At 40.4% G+C, this 20,682-nt stretch overlaps 1 protein-coding gene and 1 long non-coding RNA gene across 12 annotated transcripts in view; one reads left to right on the top strand and one right to left on the bottom strand.

The window, feature by feature from the left end:
* Positions 1-19,346, bottom strand: part of LOC310673081 — a 62,351-nt gene extending 43,005 nt beyond the window's left edge. The window contains exon 1 of the long non-coding RNA XR_014508823.1: positions 17,638-19,346. This is a non-coding gene — a long non-coding RNA (uncharacterized lncRNA). The remainder of the gene's footprint in view (positions 1-17,637) is intronic.
* KCNIP1 (potassium voltage-gated channel interacting protein 1) overlaps positions 1-20,682 on the top strand; it is a 536,992-nt gene that overhangs the window by 489,967 nt on the left and 26,343 nt on the right. For 3 of the 11 annotated variants that reach the window (XM_083430992.1, XM_083430997.1, XM_083430999.1), the window contains exon 2: positions 19,363-19,395. The exons of the other annotated variants lie outside the window; for them this stretch is intronic. In XM_083430992.1, coding sequence (XP_083287118.1) covers positions 19,363-19,395 — 33 coding nt within the window. The remainder of the gene's footprint in view (positions 1-19,362; positions 19,396-20,682) is intronic. 11 annotated transcript variants of the gene reach the window in all.

The following is a 20,682-nucleotide window of genomic DNA, read 5'->3' as shown; positions in this document are numbered from 1 at the left end:
ATTTGGCACCGATGTCTCTACAGGGATATTTATTGGGCTGAAACATTGAGTTCTCTTTAGCAATAAATTCCTTGGGGTGAGGAAGACACTGCAATCATTCTTGTGATTGAAGGATTTTCCTTCCAAACTCAAGGCCACGACCAATAGTTCTGCATTTCCTCAAGCCCTTCCTCCCACCACCCTCAGCAAAAAATACCATGGGACATGAAACTCCACAATTATTTCTTGACTGAAGCCGAAGTTGGTCATATGTGAATAGTTTGCACAGATTCTAAGTACCCATGAAAAAAAATCTTCAATTGGAATTTTTTTTAAAAAGAAATATTAGTATCATGAGACCTCTAATCATGCTTGTACAAAACTCTATGAATTCCACTTTAAACAATATTGTTATGAGTTGGGGGGGGGGAGTATTTGAGATCTTTCTCACTTCTGGATCAAGCAAGGGTTAAGATATAAGCCAAGCTAGCTTCCTCTGTTAAGGATTAGTGATGAGCCTGGGTGATGAGCCATTAAGAGAACAAGGAAAGGAAAATGTGTTCTGTGCAAAATGACAGATGGGTGAGGACCCTCCGTCAACTCAAGGGTAGTGAGAACGACAAAGCCTGAGTTGAGAGTTTGTAATGATGTGACCTAGAACTAAGGAAGCAGCAAGCTGGACAGAGGGGCAGAGAGCAACGTTAGATGTCTTTTTGAATCCAAGGCTGCTGCTATGAGAGAAACAATGCCTTTTTTGGGTGTTAATGCTGTAAACCCCTCCATCATAGGCTCAGGTTGTACATATGTGTAAATAAGCCATATGTCTTAAAGACACCACAGACTCTGCTGTGCCTTATTCCAAAAGGAAACATGAACCCTGAGTAAGTGCCTGGAGCCCCTGGAATCAGAGATTGAGGTGGCATGCTACAGTATATAGGTTTTCATAGGTGTTGGGCAGGAATATGAAGGCATTTACTTTGAGTGTATTTAACAAAGAGCTGAAGTACTGACTGAGATGGTGAAACCATCAACCACTTTTCGAACGCTTTGGCAAGTTAGTGTCAAAGAGTGAGAGTGCAGTTTACTGCTTTCTCGGGGATTACTTTGATATGTACGGTTAGGCCAGGAGGTTGTAAGACAATTAAGTAGTCTGTATTTTTTACTAGCTTAATCAATAAACCTCAAGTTTTATGAAATGCTAGCTTATTCTGTACAACTGTAGTCCTCCCCCAAGCCTTTATCCATTTAGAGTTATATTACTCCAGCGAAGGAGTATATATAACTTAATTCAGGAGAAAAGTATGGACTTTTATGCAGTTACAATTAACAATCCAACTGGCAGTGTCTTTTTGTCTTAGGAACAGTCATGTCAGGAGAGCCACTCTGAGCACTGATCAGCTTTGCTAACTGATTTAATGACTACCCATGGCACCATCCTTTTCAGTCTTTGCCAACGGGAGGAACAGCACATTTTAAACTTATGGTTTGTAAATAGAACAAGGGGACGTGTCTGGAACTTGATGAACCAGGATGATAAGTGCCCAAAAGCACAGCTGGTTTGGAGCAAACACTTAACAAGTCATTGATCAAACCATAATACTAGAGGAGACTTTATAATGCACTTTATTGTACAGTACTGCATAGATTTTGCCAAAAACTATAAACAGAGGCTACTGTGTTTCAAATTCAAGAGTGCTACAAAGTCAGTTATAAGGTACGACTGAATGATTTGTTTAAACTTTCTGATCATGTCCTCTTTGCATTAAAACCACTATTTCAAGCAAGTATACTATAGAACTGTAAGTAAACTAAGCTGCTTGGGCTATTGATTACAGGGGAATCCCTACTTTCATGGGGATTCTGTACCAGGACACGTGCAAGTGGGGATTCCCCTGTTCCACCCCTGCCCAGTTCTGCCCCCACCCTATTTCAGCACCAAAAATGATGCACGTGTTGATTGCACACAAGTGGGGAGACACCTGTACATCTGTTTCAGCCCTGGTTTGCATCAGAAGTCTTGAGGGTTTGAGTAGAATGAGAAAGAAGCAAGAATTATGCATCCCAAGGGTAAAACCAAATGCACACATGATTAAAATGATTAAAAAATAAATACCCTCAAATAAACCAGGATATTTTTCAAATAGTTTTGTAGCTCATGTAATTTTCTGGCATTAAGGCAAAACAGCGCATTTCCCCTCTCTGGCTTTTACCTTTTTGTTCCCCCAGGATACTGAATATCCTGTGCAGCTCCACTTGACTGATACATTTAATCAAAATTTATACAGATGAAAAATGAAAGGCATGAACAAAATAAATTCTAAATGCAAATGAAGACTAACAGGCTCTTCTCAGATACATTGGAAGACTTAGTTATGTGCAGTCTGCAGTCTGTAAGATATTTGAGACCAAACAGCTTAAATTCTGGCCTGATGAATTTTGAGTTATGCGGTAATTGCAAAATGCTAAACTGGTTTTTCTCTTCTTCTTTATGAATTTCAGTGCAATAAACATTTTTGCTAAGACTAACTTATATGAAAGATGGAGATATAATACTATGGGGGTTGTGGGATGTACTCTAGATGCACCATAATGACACAACAAACATCTTGCTAACAGCTAGGGATGCATGAAATGTGTTCCTTTATTTCTCTGGAGTTTTCTGTTTTTCTGCCATACAGTCTTGGATATCTGTAGGAATTCTGTGGAATGTATTGGATAAACTTGCTTTTAGGAACTGCACACATAAATTGGATAAGCATTCAAATTAGATGTTGCCTTTTGCATTCAATAATATAGATGTGAATCCCCATTTTTAACAGCCAGATACCTTGCACAAAGGTTTGTGCATCCAATCCCCTTCCTTCTTCCCCCTACAAAGGAAACTAAACTAAATTGGATTGAACAGAACATGGTTTGGGGGGAGAATAGGCCATATCAGTGGAACTATGATTTCTGGCTTGGGAATCAAAGCTGCCAAATTACTATAGTATCTTTAACACACTACTTAAACAAAGCAAGGTCAATTTCTCAATTCACGTTGAATATGGTTTGGGGGGAAGTCCATTAAAACACAGTATTTCATCAGAAACAACCGGATAGATACAGGATACATATGGAGTGTGACTAATGTCTACACACTGCTTCCCAAACCAGCAATGGGTATGCAGGTTTAATTTAAATGGAAGTAATGTTCAGGAGGCCTCTCGGAAGCGGTTGTAAAAGGCAAATTTATACAAGCTGCTTTTATTTTTCCAGTGTAATGCATAATCGGAACAATCAGTAGATACTTTTGCATTCATGAACACACACACACACCAATTCAGCATGCAGTAGCCAGAGTTGCAATTGTTATACCCCCCCCCCACCAGATAGTCTGCAATAGTGTCAAAGAGCTGCTTGGGTCAGGGGAGCAATGAGCACAGCCCAAATTAGCATCATTATCAGGGCGGGAGTGGGGTATATGTGTGGAGCAGGAGAGGATACTGAGGCACGGCACCTATTTGTGCCTGCAGTTCCTCATCAAGGTAGGGATGTATTCTGAGAGGCCTCCAAAGGATTGAAACAACCACTGCAAAAATGTATGATTACAATCTTCTGTCTTTGTGTTGATATAGCATTGAATGTTGGAACAGAGGGTTGGCACTGCCAAGATTACAGGGTGCTTAAGGGATTGGAGGACTGGAGGGAACGGAAAGCACCAAGTGTCACTGTGCCATATTGTGAAACTACGACCCTAGACAAATTATTAGGAATTAAGCTTTCTGAACTCAGCTGACCTTTGAGCCTTCTAAGAGTTGTTGGTTTGGGTGGTATGTTTATGATTTGTGTGATTTATCCCCAAATTAAACTTACCTGCGCAACCTTCTTTTGAGTCAGGAATTTGCTGTTACTGCCTTGTTATGACTAGGTAGGTAGTCATGGAGGCTGGAGAAATGGACCTCTGTAATTCATAAAGTTTATTTTAAAAGCTGATAAAATTATCTCAATTTAATGGCCTATATTTCACAATAATTCCATCTTGCTGAGGCATTGTTTACTTTTTTATGCTTTTGCAAGCACTATTCCTGCTATTGTAAGTGGGCTGTATCCAGTGTTAGTCATCCTCAAAACAGCCCCATTGAAATTACTAGAGATGACTAAGTTAGGTTCCACTGATTGCAGTGGTTTTAGTTGGTTACAACCCAGTATGTTTAAGGCTGCCATTTCCTTTTCTAATGATGCACAGTCTTGAACTACATAAATTTAAGAGGCATGCCAGTGGTTCTATTTTAAGTTGAAATATTCCATTAATTATTTCCAACACCATCCTCCAATATCTAACTGCACTTTCAAATTTTCATTTCCCTTTGACCTCACTGCTTACATTCCCAGAGAGTATACATGCCACCTGCCAACTGAGTATACAACTTCATGCATCTGATGAAATATACTCCAGTCCGTAAAATCCTGTACCATAATAAATGTGTCAGTTTTCAAAGTGCCACAAGAGACATAGTGCAGCATTTGGTCAACTTGGACTAACATAGCTTGCAGACCTTTTTTCCTCCTTCCTCTCCTACCAGTGAGTAATTTCCACGACTTTCAGTGCTGTTAATAGGTAAATTGTGCAATCCCATAGTTGTGTTTTATACTCTCATTATAAATGCTCAGGCCAAGCTGTTTGTGTTCTAGGTACTGCAGAGATGTGTGTGACCAAAGGTCTACTTTTGGCTTAGCCCTACTCCTGTGCAGTTTAGTACCAAATAAATGTATCCATTAATTGCTTCAATTCCATCAACAGTCTTGCCCTCTGGCTGCAGAAACTGCATGGCAAACAGATAAATCCAGTTTTGTTGAGGAAATTTGACTAGGGGGGCTCAGAACAATTATATGGTCAATTTAAATCAAACATGATTGTCTCAAACATCATTACCTTGCAAGGGCTTTAAAACTAAACATTTGAGCCCTGAACTGACAGCAAGGGTCCCTGTTAGCTTAAAGGCTTGTTTAATCTGACTAATCTTTCTTCCTTTCATTGTAAATTGAGACCAATGTAGAAGAAACAAAGAGAAATGCTACAAATGTCAATGGGCACAATCCAGCCAAAGTCAAGCACTTTTACATTGATTTTTGCTGGGGAGATTCAAGCACAAGCTTAACTCCCCCCTGAACTCAGTCAGACTTAAAAGTGGTTAACTTTGGCTGAATTTCCACCCAAACATTATTTTTCATGGTCACTTTGGTTCTACCATCCCACTTTCCCTCTGTGCCCGCTTACCTGTGAGGAAATTCCAAAGTTGTGCTATTAAAGAAATTCCACCTCCGTTCTACATTAACATCCTGGACCAATACTCTCTATTAGTTCAATTAACCACAAGCCCATATATTGTTGTTAGGGATCCTTTGTTTGCTATGCCTCTTTTCCCCAGGGAAACCTGATATTTAGTGCTGTATTGGAACAAACGGTAAATGGGTTTTCTTCAGGGAAAAGCAGTGGGGCAAGGGCAAAACCTCTTGGACCCATGTGTTCTAGGCAGGGGGCAAGTGGAAGTGTGGATGAGTCCTTAGTCTCTCACTAGAGCCATTGGGTCTCTCTCTTTTGACTTTCTGCTGCTGACATCTCTGGCACCTGCTTTGCTACCTAGTACCATGCCTTTCATCAGTTATTTTGCCTGACCAATAGAAACAAAATCCCTTTCACGGATGACAAAGAAGTATCCTTTCCTGGATCTGATCACTAGCTACTACTGCCCCTATCCTGTTCATCCCTCACACCTCGGAGTAGGTGTGTCCCCCCCTCCCCCAAGACTAGGAGTTATTTTAGTTACAGAGATGAAGTAACAGCCAGCTCACGCCCTTTCCTCTCCAGGAAGCAAGCCAACTTTCCTCACTTTCTTTGTGCTGTGTATGCATATGTAGAAACCTTTGATACAGGTCTGGAATGTAGCTAACTGTAGAAAGGTAAGATTCGCATTGGTTGCCCTGCCCACTTTTACTTCTGGCCTCACTCACTTTTGCCTTTGGCTCTTGTTTGCCACTGGCATACAGCCCTTAGAAGTTGCCCTCAGGGAATGTGGCCTTTGAATGGGAAAAGTTTATGCACCTCTGGGATACAGGGACCCATAAATATTGATATTTATGGAGTTCTGTTTCCAGGTCCTTGGGCACAGCCAATCACAAGAGTTGCACCTACCTAAGGAAATTAGCTTAACAGCTCTTGTTAAGCTGTCACAGTGCTAACTACTACTTGAGTTCTTCAGTTTCTCTGAGAGACAGCAAGGTTTGCTCAGTTTGTGTGTCAGACTTGGTTGAGGGGAAACATAGTCTCCCCACTCTGACAAGATGGAGGGCTAGAGAAGTTGGATGTTTTAGAGAGGCATTGCTGTGACAGGATTGGTGTACAGTCAGTTGGTCATATCAGTGAGCAGATAACATTCCCTCTGAGAAGTTCCTGGGTAATGCCTGCAATCACTTGTTCTTGATGCAAATGTTGGGTCCCTTCCCATCTGCTTTTTATGCTACAGATAAACCCTTTTTGTCATCCAGTCTCTCTCCCACATGCTTTAGTTCCTGAGTCCTTCTGTTAATTCTTCCTGTATTTTATTGGAATGAACTTATTTCCTTCCTTGCAGCTGCAGCTCCTCACCCCACCTGCCACATATTTTCCTGAGTGCTACCAAACTGCTGTTTAAGCTTACTTTGTCTTTCACCAGCAAAGGCTATCTTTTCTTTATGATCATATTCCAAGGATAATAATGATTATGATGCTACTCATGTAGGCTAAAAGTGTTCAAAGGATTTCACATACATTATCTTGCTACTCTTTCCTACTGAGCTGGCTACTGATACCATATCTGAATTGGGAGGAGGGTGCTTAAGGCTGAAAACCCCCAGTGGGTTGTTTAGGCTGCTGTAATACATTTGTGGCTGAAATGAGTCAGGGTCTTCCCAGCTCACAGCTCCCACTTTTAGCCATTATTCTGTGCTACACCATCTTTCGGTAACAAGTAACCAGGAAACTGGCATATCAAGTCATCAAACTCAGTAACTTTTCTACATCACATTTAGTTTCTGTATTCTCCAATCTTTTTTATACTGCTGACAAAATAATCTTCATTTCTTAAATGCACTTCCAAAGCACAGATCTCATCTCCCCTAAATTGAGCTAGCTGACATTTTTGCACAGACACAAATAAGAGTAAATAGAGATTTACAAAAGGTATATCTGCTGGAGACCAGTTTCCATGTTGCACCTTCTTTTTTCATTCTGTTCTTCCAAAGATGACTTATTATTAGGCAGTATTCACCCAACAAACCTCATCAGCGCACAAGTTTCCACTTGTGCAACAGGGCTTTCCCCTCTCTCCTCCCCGTTTGCCGCCCCCACTGGAGAATTGTTCCATCTGTCAAGCTGAAATGCTTGCATAGGCTGAACATTTATAATAGTGTGACACTTACTTCCACCCATGCTTTATGTTCATATGTTAAATTAAGTAAACTTAGCTAATTCAATTTTTGATTATGAATTCTTTAATGATAAGGAAACACACAGTGCCAGTTAGGTTGGAAAGACCAGAGTAGATGCAGTAGTATTTTATTTATTAAATTTATATCCTGCCCTGCCTCCCAAAGGAATCCAGGGCAACAAATAACAAGTGCTAAAACAATGGAAACATCATAACCAGTTCCAGTATAGATGTAGACACCCCCTAGGGCCTAGGATCAGACCATATCTAAGTAGGTCCCATGCTGCTGCATTCACTCTCATGCTTCTCCTTTTTTCCCTATGTATGTAGGAGACCCTCCTGACTGAAAAGCCCAATTTCCAATTCTTAGTTTTCTTCTCTTTTATCATTGTTGCATTGTCTTGAATGTTCTGCAGTTAATTTACATCAGTGTGGAGAAAATGCAGAGCTGGTGCTGGAGAACAAAATACCCTCATTTGAGTGAGTTAGAGCTTAATCCACATGTGCTGAATTGAAATGCACCACTGGGAGCTTCATCCATAGCAGGCAAGTTGTCATTACATCCATCTTTGTTCTGTCTGTTGCACAGTGAGATAAAATACAGACGCCTGATCCTGGGTCAGAAATTGACTTCATCTTTGAAATGCAAGTAGAAAGGTGTTCATCATCCCATCCCTGTCCCCAAAATTGCTTCATTCACAAGAACTCTGATATCACAAAGATTGCCTGCCCTTCGGTTAGGCAATCACTTCTGATGCCTCAGTTCAATCCATTTGCCATTTGCTTCCTTCATTTTTCTGCTCAGATGCTTAAAACATGCTGACACAACGAAATCCAAGGCATTAATAAATCAAGAAACTCTACATGTCTAAGGTGCTTTTCAATGAGGTCGAACCCTTATTAACTACAAGAGTTCTGCAGGGAATAAGGCATTCGTTTGCAATGCATTATCTGGGCTCTTCATAGGTAGTTCACCCTAACCTTTCCAAGAAAGTGAAAAACAATTAAAGCTGAATTACTTCATTCATAATTCAGAGTGCTTGGGTGAGGGCTTCATTTATTAAGGACATTGTGGAGAGTCTCTCAGATCTACTTATAAAAATGGATCACAGTTTGAGACCTGTGACCAGCCCTTGGCTGATGCTATTGCATACTCTTTTCAGGCTTCCAAGTGCTTTTCAGATTCTACTCCCACAGCTCTAGCACAGCCTGAAGTAAGAAGAGGTGCCCTGAGGTCTCTACTAAAACAGAAACTGTGTAGCACCTGATGGCTAGTTCCCAACTCCATTCATACAGGACTACAACAATGTAATCTGGATCCCCCAAAATTATTGTATCTGTTCTAGGAGGAGATGGGACCTAATCCTAATCTAAACTACAGATGGGAAAGTTGTGGCCCTTCAGATGATGTTGGGCAGTTCCCATCTGTCTGGACCATTGGCCATGATGGCTGGGACAGATGGGAGTACTAACTATGGAGTGTAACATCCCCTGGCAGGTTATATGTTCCCCACCATAAAATCAAGCAAATAAATAGAGGTGTTGGTGGGTTACTATTTCCAGCATCCAGGTTCCACATTGTTCAATTACGTGGGAGGAAACTGAATATCCACATGGACATGGCCTTAGAATTTATTGAATTACTTTTTCAATCAATAGCTGTTAAACATAAATACTAAGAATAAAATCTCCATGTTTAGGGACAGTATCCTAGAGACAACATTACATCTTGGCTGTGGGCTTCCAAAAGATATCTGTCTGACTACAGCTGGAGTCATGCTAGACTAGCCTTCCCCAAGCTGATGTTTTAAACTACAGGTCCCATCATCCCTAACCAGCAAGAAACATGGTAAGAGATTATGGGAATTGGAGCCAGACAGCTTTGGGAGGGCACCAGGTTACCAAAGGCTGAGCTAGATGGATCTCTGGTCTGATCTAGGCAATATCTATATTTTTAAATATACAGAATGTATATATCTCAGTACAGAATGAGTATAACCCTCAACCCAAGTCTGTACATTTAGGTGGTAGCAAATTTTTGATAGTATAACCTTTCGTTAGTAATTGTTTTGAATCAATTACTTGCTGTTACTTGTACACAGCCTAGCTTCAGTGTTAAAGTGCAATATCTAACAAAAATAATGTCTTCAAAAACCTGTCAGAACTACATAATGGATCTTAAGGGCCCAGCAGCTTTATTCTCTTCAGTAGTCGGTACATTTTCATTAGCTGGTTCTCTGTCTCTGAAGATCTTTCTGCTCAGGGGCAGAGTTTAGTATCTCTATTAGCTGTTCCTCATCTCTTCCTTCCAGTGCTTCTTCAAATGGTGAAATGAGCAAGCCGCTAAGCAGAAATTACTTCAATAAATGTATTTTATCATTCATGTATATCAATACAAACATGAAGATTAATTAGGGTTTTGGATTAGGTGACCCTCAGGGTCCTTTCCATCTCTACAATTTTATGATTCTATACTCAGATCATATCAGCTAATCTGGTAGGATAATACTAGGAATATATCCAAAACAACAACAACAAATTATTTCAGTTTCTTCAGCACCAGTAGTTGGTGCATAAACTTGGATTACTGTGATGTTAAAAGGTCTGCCTTGGATTTCTGAGGATTTTCTCCCAATCTATATAAGCTTCTTTAATATGTGAATCTAAGCAAGGAAGCATGAACACAAGGAAAATGCACAGGTGTGCAGTAATGGTGCACACTTTGCGCACAAATTCTGATTGCATACTGTGTGGCAGCTCTAAATTGTCCCTTTAAAAAGCCTTTGGCCTTTATTACATTATATTATTTATTAGGTGTGCAGTGCCTTTTGTTAGTGGCTCATGAATTGCTGAAGTGTGCTTCAGTGACTGTGTGATCCCACAGCAGATTTGAAAAATGAGCTCAGCAATTTCTAAACATCTCAGAGGAGCTCTGTATAACCCTTGTATCCCTATAATCATTACCTTGGGATAGCACTCCTATGGAAAGCAATTCCAGTGTTAGCAAATGAGTCATCTGTGGGGCGCTCAGTGGCTGTTAAAGAACAGCCCACTTCTGAATTCAGGCTCTCTTATGGTAGATTCAGAAGACAGACTTCTCACATTGCTAGACCTGATTTCCATAAGAAATTCCATTCAGAGATTATGTACCATCAGCAATACACCCCTGGACAATGAACAATAAAAGTCCCCCTCCAAGCGTTTTAATATTTCACTCTGTGCTTCGAGATAATTTTGAGTTACGATAGTGTCTTCTTGTTTCACCAATGCTGCTGAACTCACACCTTACAGAAGGGTTACGCTCCACAGATGGCACGTAAAGCTGAACTAATGTTCCAAGGGGTATCCATGTGAGTCATCTGCATGTAGAGAATATCTAGGATAGTTTAATAGGCCTAATATCAGCTTTTACACAAACAGTGTGACAAATGGGTAGGTGTAAATATCACATTGTTTCAATAAGAAATGCAAGTGTCTGTGCTTTGGTAAGCTGAATTAACAGCATCATTAATACTTAAGGAATCTATAGCCAACAGTGTCCAAAGGGACCTGAAGGTTGTTCTTGACCATAGGTGCCCACTCCCTGGGACCTTGGGTGCCCGAGCACCCACAAAATTCCCCATGAAGGGACTGGGCACCCACAAATTTGCCCATGCATGCTGTATTGCACCCATGGCCCCGGGCACCCACAGTTGCGGGGCCAAGCAGGCATTCCAACCCTAGACAATAATAGCCAACCTCTGAGTGCCCCTGAATCTGAAGGATGGAGGGTGGCTACAACTGAAAGATCCTTTTCCATAGTACTTCTTCCCCCACAATTCTGTTTAAACCTAATTGTGTAAGATAAGGTAAAGGTAAAGGATTCCTGGACAGTTAAGTTCAGTCAAGGGCAACTATGGGGTGTGGTGCTCATCTCCCTTTTCAGGCCGAGGGAGCTGGCATTTGTCCACAGACAACTTTCCGGGTCAGGTGGCCGGCATGACTAAATCATTTCTGGTGCAGCAGAACACTGTGACGGAAGCCAGAGCACACGAAAACGCTGTTTACCTTCCCACCACAGCACTGCCTATTTATCTACTTGCACTGGTGTGCTTTCAAACAGCTAGGTTGGTAGAAGGTAGGGCAGAGCAATGGGAGCTCACCCCATTGCATAGATTCAAACTGCTGACCTTCCAATCAGCAAGCCCAATGAGGCTCAGTGGTTTTGACCCCGGCACCACACACTCCCTCTAATTGTGTATGCTGCCTAGAAACTCATTTTATAAGGTGACTGGAAAATGCAAATAATAAATAAAATATTTTTTGTTAGAAAAGTTACTGAGATTGTGCATGTGAAATGTTTTGAAGACTTAAAGGCACACTCTGAATGCCCCTGGGCTATGTAAGAAATTGTGGGCACAAAATGTTGGGTGGTGGGACTCCTATAATTGAGATGTGAGTGGCTCACCAAGTAAAATAGAGTGGAGAGTGGCAGCAAATGCCTCCCAGCCAATTTGGTGTTCTTCTTGGTGTTTCTGTAAAGTCCTGACTGGCTACCACTGCACCCCTCCCTCTTCTGGTATGCAGCAGCAATGCTACTGCTGAGAGACTACTGAGAGCCTGTCTTAGATTCAAAGGAATGTCAAGAGCGATCACCCACCGGGCATGTTGGAATAATTTGAATCCCAACAAACTATGAATAAATAAATCTCCATTATGTGCCCCCCCAGACCTTCGTCATCCTCCTCTGCAGCCGGTGCCAAACAGTGGTGACCTTTGGGGTACTGTACGTTTTCCTTCTGTTTTGTGATCCCACATTATGGTGTGAGCCAACTGACTCATGCCATAGGGCGGGACACAAAACCACCCACCCTTTTGGTTCTGTGCTCTGGCATTGGCCAGAGCATGAAGCCAAAATGGCACGTCAGGGATTGGGATCGGAAGTCAGGGCAGCTTCTGTCAATCTGGGATGTCCCACTTAAAATGGGACAGTTGTGCAGGATGACTTTTCTTGGCCTTCCAAGGCTGCTACTGTGAGAGGAAGAAACCATGACGCTATCAAATTTTATTACACTCTGCATTTGTTTATTCTATAGTGATGAAATTTCACATTTTTTGTGATCAAATATACTTTATTCTTTACTAATGAAGTGCAGAGATCAATGAGTCCTGCTGAGTAAATATGAGAAAGAGCAGCAGGGTCACTTGCTATCGTCTTATTTTGATGATAATTTATTATTCACTTAATTAGCTAAATGGTTTTCTTGAGCCAATAGGGAGTAATTTGAAAAATATTCATACTCGTATATTTCAATAGGTCATTTGCAGCAATCAAATAATGAAATTGAAGTTCCCTTTATTGGAAATGAAGTGTATTAAAAGTAAATCCACAGATCAAAGGCCAAACCAAAATGTATTGGCAAAGTGAAGAGCAGGGATGTAGTACACAGAAGATGAATATGATAATTCCTCCATGGTTTGTCTATGTTTGCATGTTTGCTTGTTATAAGTATTTTTAAACTGCCCTTCTACCATGTGTCTGCGATAGTAGAATCATAGAATCATAGAGTTGGAAGAGACCACAAGGGTCATCGAGTCCAACCCCCTGCCAAGCAGGAAAACCAAATAAGAATGTAATAGTAATAATAATAATAATAATAATAATAATAATAATAATAATAATGTTTTGAAATTATCCTCTGCTTGATATATTGAGAGCTTGATACTGAGAGCTTGAAAAATGTGGGGATTCTGTGACTGGGAGAAACTGGTTTGCTTGTGTTTTTTTCCTGTGGAGTCATTAACAAATCTATTTTGGAAAGAGAAGAGTATTCTAATCATATTGTGCAGCTACCGTTCAGGGAGTAGCACAGGGAGTAAATGCTTGCTAATGCATTTTGTATTCTTGGTAGTTCCTCCAGGATTGCACTATGGGGTTAACTCCAGATAAGCTGCGCCAACAAATTGCTCTGCATTACCAAACTGGTCAGAGGTGGTAGGGAGTTATTCTTCAGGCAGTGCAAAATTAGAGAAGTTACATTCAGTGAGAGAGGCAAGCATGAGACATTATAACAATCCCTTGCTTTTATACAGGTGGATAATTCTCATATTTCTGGGGTTAAGTGGAAAAAGCAATTTCAATAGAACAGGAAATCCCTCATGCACGACTTATATCTCTTCATTTATATTTGCTTTAGTCACTGTGTGTACTGCATTGCAATCCTGACTTTTAAAAAGGATCATATCACCCACCCAGGCCATAAAAGAAATGTATTAGCTAACAGGGCCGCTGAATTACTGGATTTATTCAGGCTCTTTGTTGGGCTGTCTGAGTAATAAGAGAGTGTTGTTAACCTCTGAGAGTTCAATCTATGGGTACACTTTTAAGGGCCAAAGTTAGTTTAGCATTGTATACTGAATTATAATTTCTGATTTCATTCACAGCAACATAAACAGTGTACATCTGTTCAATAGAATATAAAAGATACAGAATTGATAGGGTAGTTTCTCCTAAATTCCAAGCTTTTGACTTGCAATATGGGAACCAAACTGTATGAGGCACATGTCCAATCCCCTGATATTTTGTTTTAAGCTACTTTGACAATATGTTTGAAAGTTAGTATAAAATATTATTAAATTGAAACGCAGTCACAGGAGGATGCCAGTTACAGCACAGGACTGCTTAATCGTTTCCCCTCCTATGTGCATAGTTCCTGCGTGAAGGGGAAGTACTTAAAGAGGGGACTTCCTGTAGAGCTGAAGGAGAAGAGAGAGGAGTGTGGTTCTGGAGGCCAATAATACATGCAAAACATGTTCAACTGCGGAAACATTTGTTAACTAAATAGGCTTTTTGTTTCATTTTTGCTTTAGTGATTGGTACACCCCCAACTTACCACTTTGTCATTTTCTTTCAGTATGTGAAATATAAAGAGTTACTTCCTTAGATTCAGAGGCATAGCCAAGTGAACATATTGTTCATATTATCACTGGCAGCCCCTAAAAATGAGGATTTATTAGTGCCACAAATTATACTGTTGTGACTCCACTAGGAAAATTCAAGCATATTTAAATGGAGGGGGAAAGCAGAGTAATTGAGATTTTAATTCATTCAAGATAGACCAAAAAGATATAGAACAGAAGGATCGGAAACAGCTCTTTTATGCACAGCCACCTTTCTCCTGCAAGAGAGCAGAGGCCACAGATGCTCATTTTGCGGGATTGGATGGCAGAAACTCTCTGGCAGAAACTCTCTGGCAGAATGAAAATGTGCATCTTACAAAAAGTGGCCATGAAGAATAGAAGAGAAAAATATCTCTTATAAAATACAAGGGAGTGTGTCAGAATACTAAATTACCAGCAAACCAATTTCTCTATTTGCTTCCTTCAAAGGAAGGTTCATGTAAAATAACCAGAGCAACTATGGTAGATACCTGACAATTAGGGCAAATGCAAATGAGGTCAAGACACTTCTAGTCCACATATAGACACACACAAACAATGTCTAATGCAAATTGGAATGCCTATGTACTATCAGTGCATGGGTGATTAATGGGCTCATCCACACATCCGTTTGCCTCCCTTCTTTCCTCCAGGAAAACCCATAGTTTATTGCTGAATCAGACCATTGTTATTTGTTCTGTTTCAGTGGTAAAGAGTGAGTTTCCCAGGGGAAACCTATGGGGCAAACACAAAAGCACTCAGACCTGTGCTTTCTAGGCAGAGGATGGGCAGAAGTGTGGGCAAGCCCAAGGTCAAGGCTGGGAAGTAGGAGAAGCAGTGAGCTGAATTTCTGTTTGTTGCCACTGTTTGAGCTCAATGAACCAATAGGTCTTCCATTGTAGGAACTGTGGACTTCCACTAGTTGCTACCTTTGCCAAGTATTTATAGATATATAGATATACCGTATTTTTCGCTCTATAACACGCACCTGACCATAACACACACATCGTTTTTAGAGGAGGAAAACAAGGGGGGGGGGAATTCTGAATGAAACAGTGGATGTATCATTTTTGTGCCTCATGCTGTGGCCACAGACATGTGATCTGATGGTGAGTTTGGGGTAGCCCAATGCAAAATCCTGAGAATCCCTGTGGATCTGTGCTTTGTAACCACGTTTTTGCACCATTGTGACCCCAGGCAACAGTGGGTGCGTGATTTTTTTGGTGCAGGCTGTAACCATGGACATGCTATGTGATCTGATGGTGAATTTGGGGTGACCCAATGCAAAGATCCTGAGGATCCATGTGGATCCATGCTTTGTAACCACGTTTTAAGTGGGGAAGGAAGGAAAAACACAGAAGGGACAAGGAGCATGAGAGGGGTGTGCAGAGAAGCAGCTGGCTAAGAATAATGGGAGGGGGGAAAGGAAGGCAAAAGTCCCCCCCCCCACACACACACCTGAGGCAACCCTCTCTCTCTCTCCCACCTGCATGTTTTCCAGCTGCCTGCGAGTCCCTAAAATGCTTCCCTGGACGCAGCAGCACCTGAGCACGGAGAGGAATTAGAAGGAAGGACGCGATCCTTTCCTTTCCCCTCTGCTTGCCTGGAGGGGAGGGGATTTGCCTGCTCTTTGTTCTGTTTGAGCAAACAGCAACCGAAACAGAAGAGGGTGGGCAGTAAGACCCTGAGGCAGAATGCAGGAAAGCAACAGCTTCCTCTCTCACAGAGCCCCCTCCTCCCTGATGCGCGCAATTGAATTTTTGCCTGATTTTTGCCCCTGCGCTCGGGCCAGTCGGCTCCAGGGACCATACATTCGCTCAATAACATGCACAGACATTTCCCCTTACTTTTTAGGAGAAAAAATCTGCGTGTTATAGAGAGAAAGGTACGGTAGATAGTGCGTGTGAAATTGAATTGAAGAATCCTAAGTACTTACTGTTAAATTATTATGTAAATCTTGTTTATTAATATTTTGGTTTTTTTATTATGTAAATCTTCACAAGGTGAAAATATTACCATTTCTGATTTAGGGAATCATGTTTGAACAGGCCTGTCACATGAAGCCATCAAGGACCAATTGGACCAGTACTCCAAAAGCAAAAGCCTCTTCTTCCAGCACCCCTTTCTGAGAAAGGAAGAGGTCTGTCATCCCATCCAGATTAACCTTTGACCCTCATTTTCATACCGCCATATATATTGTTTTGCTTCTTGGATTTGGAACTTCTTGAGCGCTGAAGAAGAGATTTATTATTACACTTCTTCCATTGGGGATTCTTTCCCCTTCACTGAATGAATCGTCAATGAGGGATCACAATTTAGGTTTTATGCATTAGTACATGTGGGTTTCATAATTTGTAAGGCATTTTTTAACCTTCTGAAACCTCTTGGTGTCAGTTTTGATGAAGAGTGGTGTAAAAATGCCAATTTTCAGTCTTGCTGAAACCTGAAGTAGGGCTTCATTGTCTGATCTTAAGCTTTGGGGAAATCCATATTCATGGAGTCTTTCCCGGAAATAATCCATGTTGAGTTTTATAGGTTCAAGCCACCTTGGGTTAAGGAAAACTGGTGACCTATGCAACTTTATACCACAGGTGTAAAATGACTAGGTTAATTCTCACACATTGGGCAGATGCATTCTTCACCAGTCTAAGTTTCTGAATTATATTCAAGCAGAACACATTACAGTAGGCCAATCCACACATTGTAGCTTCCACAGAGATAATTGAGACCATGATAAAGTATCTAGTTTCCAGCAGGGATTCCTTAGCAGATCTTAGTTCTAATGTTTTACATGAACTCTAGCAATAAGACCTAACTCAAATTAATCTCTGAGCTGAACATTGAACCATGCTAGGGGGTTCTGAATTCCCTCTAACAATCAGTACCTATTCTTACGAATGACCTGAAAACAAAGAAACAAACATTTTTAAAAGCATATCCCTAACCATTTCCAATATATTGTACCTCTCACTGTGAATTGTTTTTCAAAATATTTCCTGACTGTTTCTAGCCTAGAGGGAGCTAGAGAAAAATCCCTACTTGGTATTGGTACCGAAATGAGATGAGGGAGGCAGAGATTTGTGAAGAAGTTTATAATAGTCACAAACCTATTTCTGTAAAAACCCACACTAATAGGATTTCTGTATTTCCCCTTTGGAACCTTCATTGCAGTGTTTTTTATTCATACTCCTAGCTAACTTTTCCTATTAAAGGCAAAGTAACTTGACTGACAACATCAGAATTCTGTGTATCTGTTTTGTTTCCCAAAACACCAAATGTCATGTGGGCTTTTTACCTTAAACTTACTGTAGTATTTCTCTCTCTTTTTGTTTTAATCTTTGTCCTTATAATCTGCAAAAACAGCAGCTGCAAAAACAACAACAAACCAGGAAATGCACATGTTAAGTAGAATGTCACTCACTGTGTGCATTATCAGCAGGAATTCAGAATGTAATCTGTTTTATACAGTGTGTTAATACAGCAGATCACATTTTTATTTACCTATTTGTCAAAAAGCATAAGAAAGGAGCTGCAGCATGAATGTAGTTATAGCTCAATTAAGCTAGAATTAATCTGATTTTCTCTTTGTTACATGTGTGTGTTTGTGAGTGTGTGCTGGAGGAAACAGAAATAATACTGCAGTACTATCACCCAATTCATGCTTCTTACATTCTTAAAATGGAATTCACACGAGCAATATATGTAGGATTTTGCAAACTGCAGTTAACGGTGCTGGTGCAAAGTGAACTTGCAAATAGCACGGCAGACAGTTAAGAATACAAGTTTTCTTCACACATCCCCTAACTTTTGACTACACTTGGAGTTTCTTCCACCCTGGGTTAAGAAAGAATTTGTTCTTTGTGGTTGATTAAATTGTGTATGCCCCTACTGAGAGTGTTAATAGAATTTTTGTCCAATTCCAAGGGGGCTGTAAATTGCAACACATTCATGCGACACCACAGGTTGCACTCGGACAAATGATGTATATAAGCAATCCACAGGAGACTTATTTAGTGGCTTTCAAGGGATGGGGAAAAACTGGTTGTTGTGGTCTGGAGAATGTGATGAAAGTGGAAACTGAGAAGGTACTTCATATGTTAAGGGTCTCACCTAACATAAAGTGAAAGGGGGCAAAGCAATGGCAATGAAGTTGGATCTCCACAGAAGTGGACCTCTGCTCCATGAATGCAAGAATGAAAAGGGGTTGGCTCTTCGTATATTGTGAAAGTTGCTGCTAATTCATTGTATTTTTCCTATGGGAGTTGACTGCAATCTAATTTACAGGATTTTGAACTGAGACATGGAATGTTGGGTGTGAATTAACTCCAATGGGGGGGGGATAGTCTTATCTTTTCTACTTAATTACTAATAATTCTATTCCTCCCCCCCCAAAAAAAAATCTTCATTGCACTGAGCTATTGCTATAAAAATGTAATTATTCTGATGACTTTGGTTAGTAAAGCTGAAATCTACCTGGGGTTGCTTCCTTTGCATAAATCACTCTTCCTTCCTATAGCTGCTTAAAAGTGCTGACCAGAAAACAGAAGATTAAAGCTTTCTCTTCTTGAAAAGGGGAACTTTTCCAGTTTCTTTAACAGATGTTTCAAATTGCACAACACGTATCTTATGTCTCCGAAAGATTTTTATTAGCACAGTGTCTGGGATCACCGTTCCTCAAAACTCTTCTGCTCTGTCCTCTTTCTTTGTGAGCTTTCCTGCTGATTGCATGGTTGCATGACTAAAAGCATGCTGCCTTCCTGTTTATGTACTGTCATTCATCGTCATATGGTTTCATATGAGGGAGAGGGACGCCTTGCATTTGATACTACCATCTGGGGAAGACGGCAGGGCCATGCAATGAGAAATGTCACACATCCAATGAACAAGAATCAGACATATCATATAGAAAATAGGGTCCTCTTCACATCAAGAATAGATCCCATCCAGCTTTACATTGAAACGAAAAGAAAAAAGTGTATGTAGTCTTTTTTTGTTAAATTGTTTTCTTACTTTTTCCTAGACTTCGCCCGGTGGTATTACCTGTCTCAGAGAGGTAAAATTTAAATCAATTTGACTAACTTTCAAAAGAAGAAGTTTCCCCCATTATGAATTTAACAATGATATAAATCGTTATTGCTGCTTTCCTACCTCTAAGGTTTTGTTTAAACCTGGGAAAAGTAGGCCAGTACTTTGAGGTGACAGCTGCTGACCTCTGGCATCCTACCATGCTCAGCATTTAATACAGAGTGAACTCTTTTGATGTGTTAGTTGCCACAGAATATATTGTGTGATTCTACCTGTGGTAAACTGTTTCAAAATGCTGGAACAAAGACAAGCAGCTAGAAATATGGGGTAAATCAATTCAGGTCTCCCACCATTTTCCTCTACCCCATTATTAAAGCTTAGTCACAGTTTGTGAGATTTCTTAGCATATCATTAGGAAGCACAACTTAAGAGAACATTTGCAACCACTAAACAAGCTGTGTAGTAAATATTCAATATGTGACCTTATTTCTCAAATATGTCCTTGGTATCTGTACGCGACCATCCAAAAGAGATTATTGCCCTCTTCAGATGTTCCAGCAGCTGTCTGCAATACTAATGTATTGACGCTGAGCCCTTCATCCCATAACCCTCTGTGAATTGAAAGGTGACCTTATGAAGAGGGGACCCTGCTTCAACTTGTGTAGGCTCCCTCTGTGATGAGGAACTCTGGAAAATCAAGATTTTACAATCCAAGACAAACAGATCCTGTTGAGATCATTATGTCTGGGGCTGGTTCTCAGTACTAATTCATCCATACTGTCATGGATGAGATACGTGACTTTGTAAAAAATAAATAAATCTGAAGCAAGCCAGGGAGAGCCATTTCTGTGGTTGCAGTTGATTAAATACTAGAATAAATTAGAGACTTTGTCACAAAGACAGCACAATTCAGCAAAGCTATAACATGCTTTGGAGAAATACAGATAGCACTGGCGGTTTATTTGAGACTCCTACCACAGCCACTCACTGTTGAAAGGCAAGATGTATTTTAAACTAGAGAACTTTAAGGAAACCACTGGTTATGTTGGCCTTAGGTTCTTTGGCTTTAAAAAACTCTGAATATAAGTTGCAGGCAAGTGGGAAGGAACCTTTAGCTAATATGAAAACCGCTTTCTAATGAATTTTACCTGTTATATTAGACCTTTCTCCTCTAGTGATAAATCTGCCGTCCATGCAGTTCATGGCAGTTTTACAACTAATGGTGGTCATTTCAAGAACATTCTTTTACATAATTGCTTTTACATGATGAAAAGAAATTTATCATACAGGCAATGTAAAATTCATTTATCCTCAC

Source organism: Podarcis tiliguerta (genome assembly GCF_965153285.1).
Source record: "Podarcis tiliguerta genome assembly, chromosome: 2".
Lineage (NCBI taxonomy): Eukaryota > Metazoa > Chordata > Lepidosauria > Squamata > Lacertidae > Podarcis > Podarcis tiliguerta.
The sequence above is the reverse complement of the archived record's forward strand: the minus strand, read 5'-3'. Positions and strand labels throughout refer to the sequence as shown.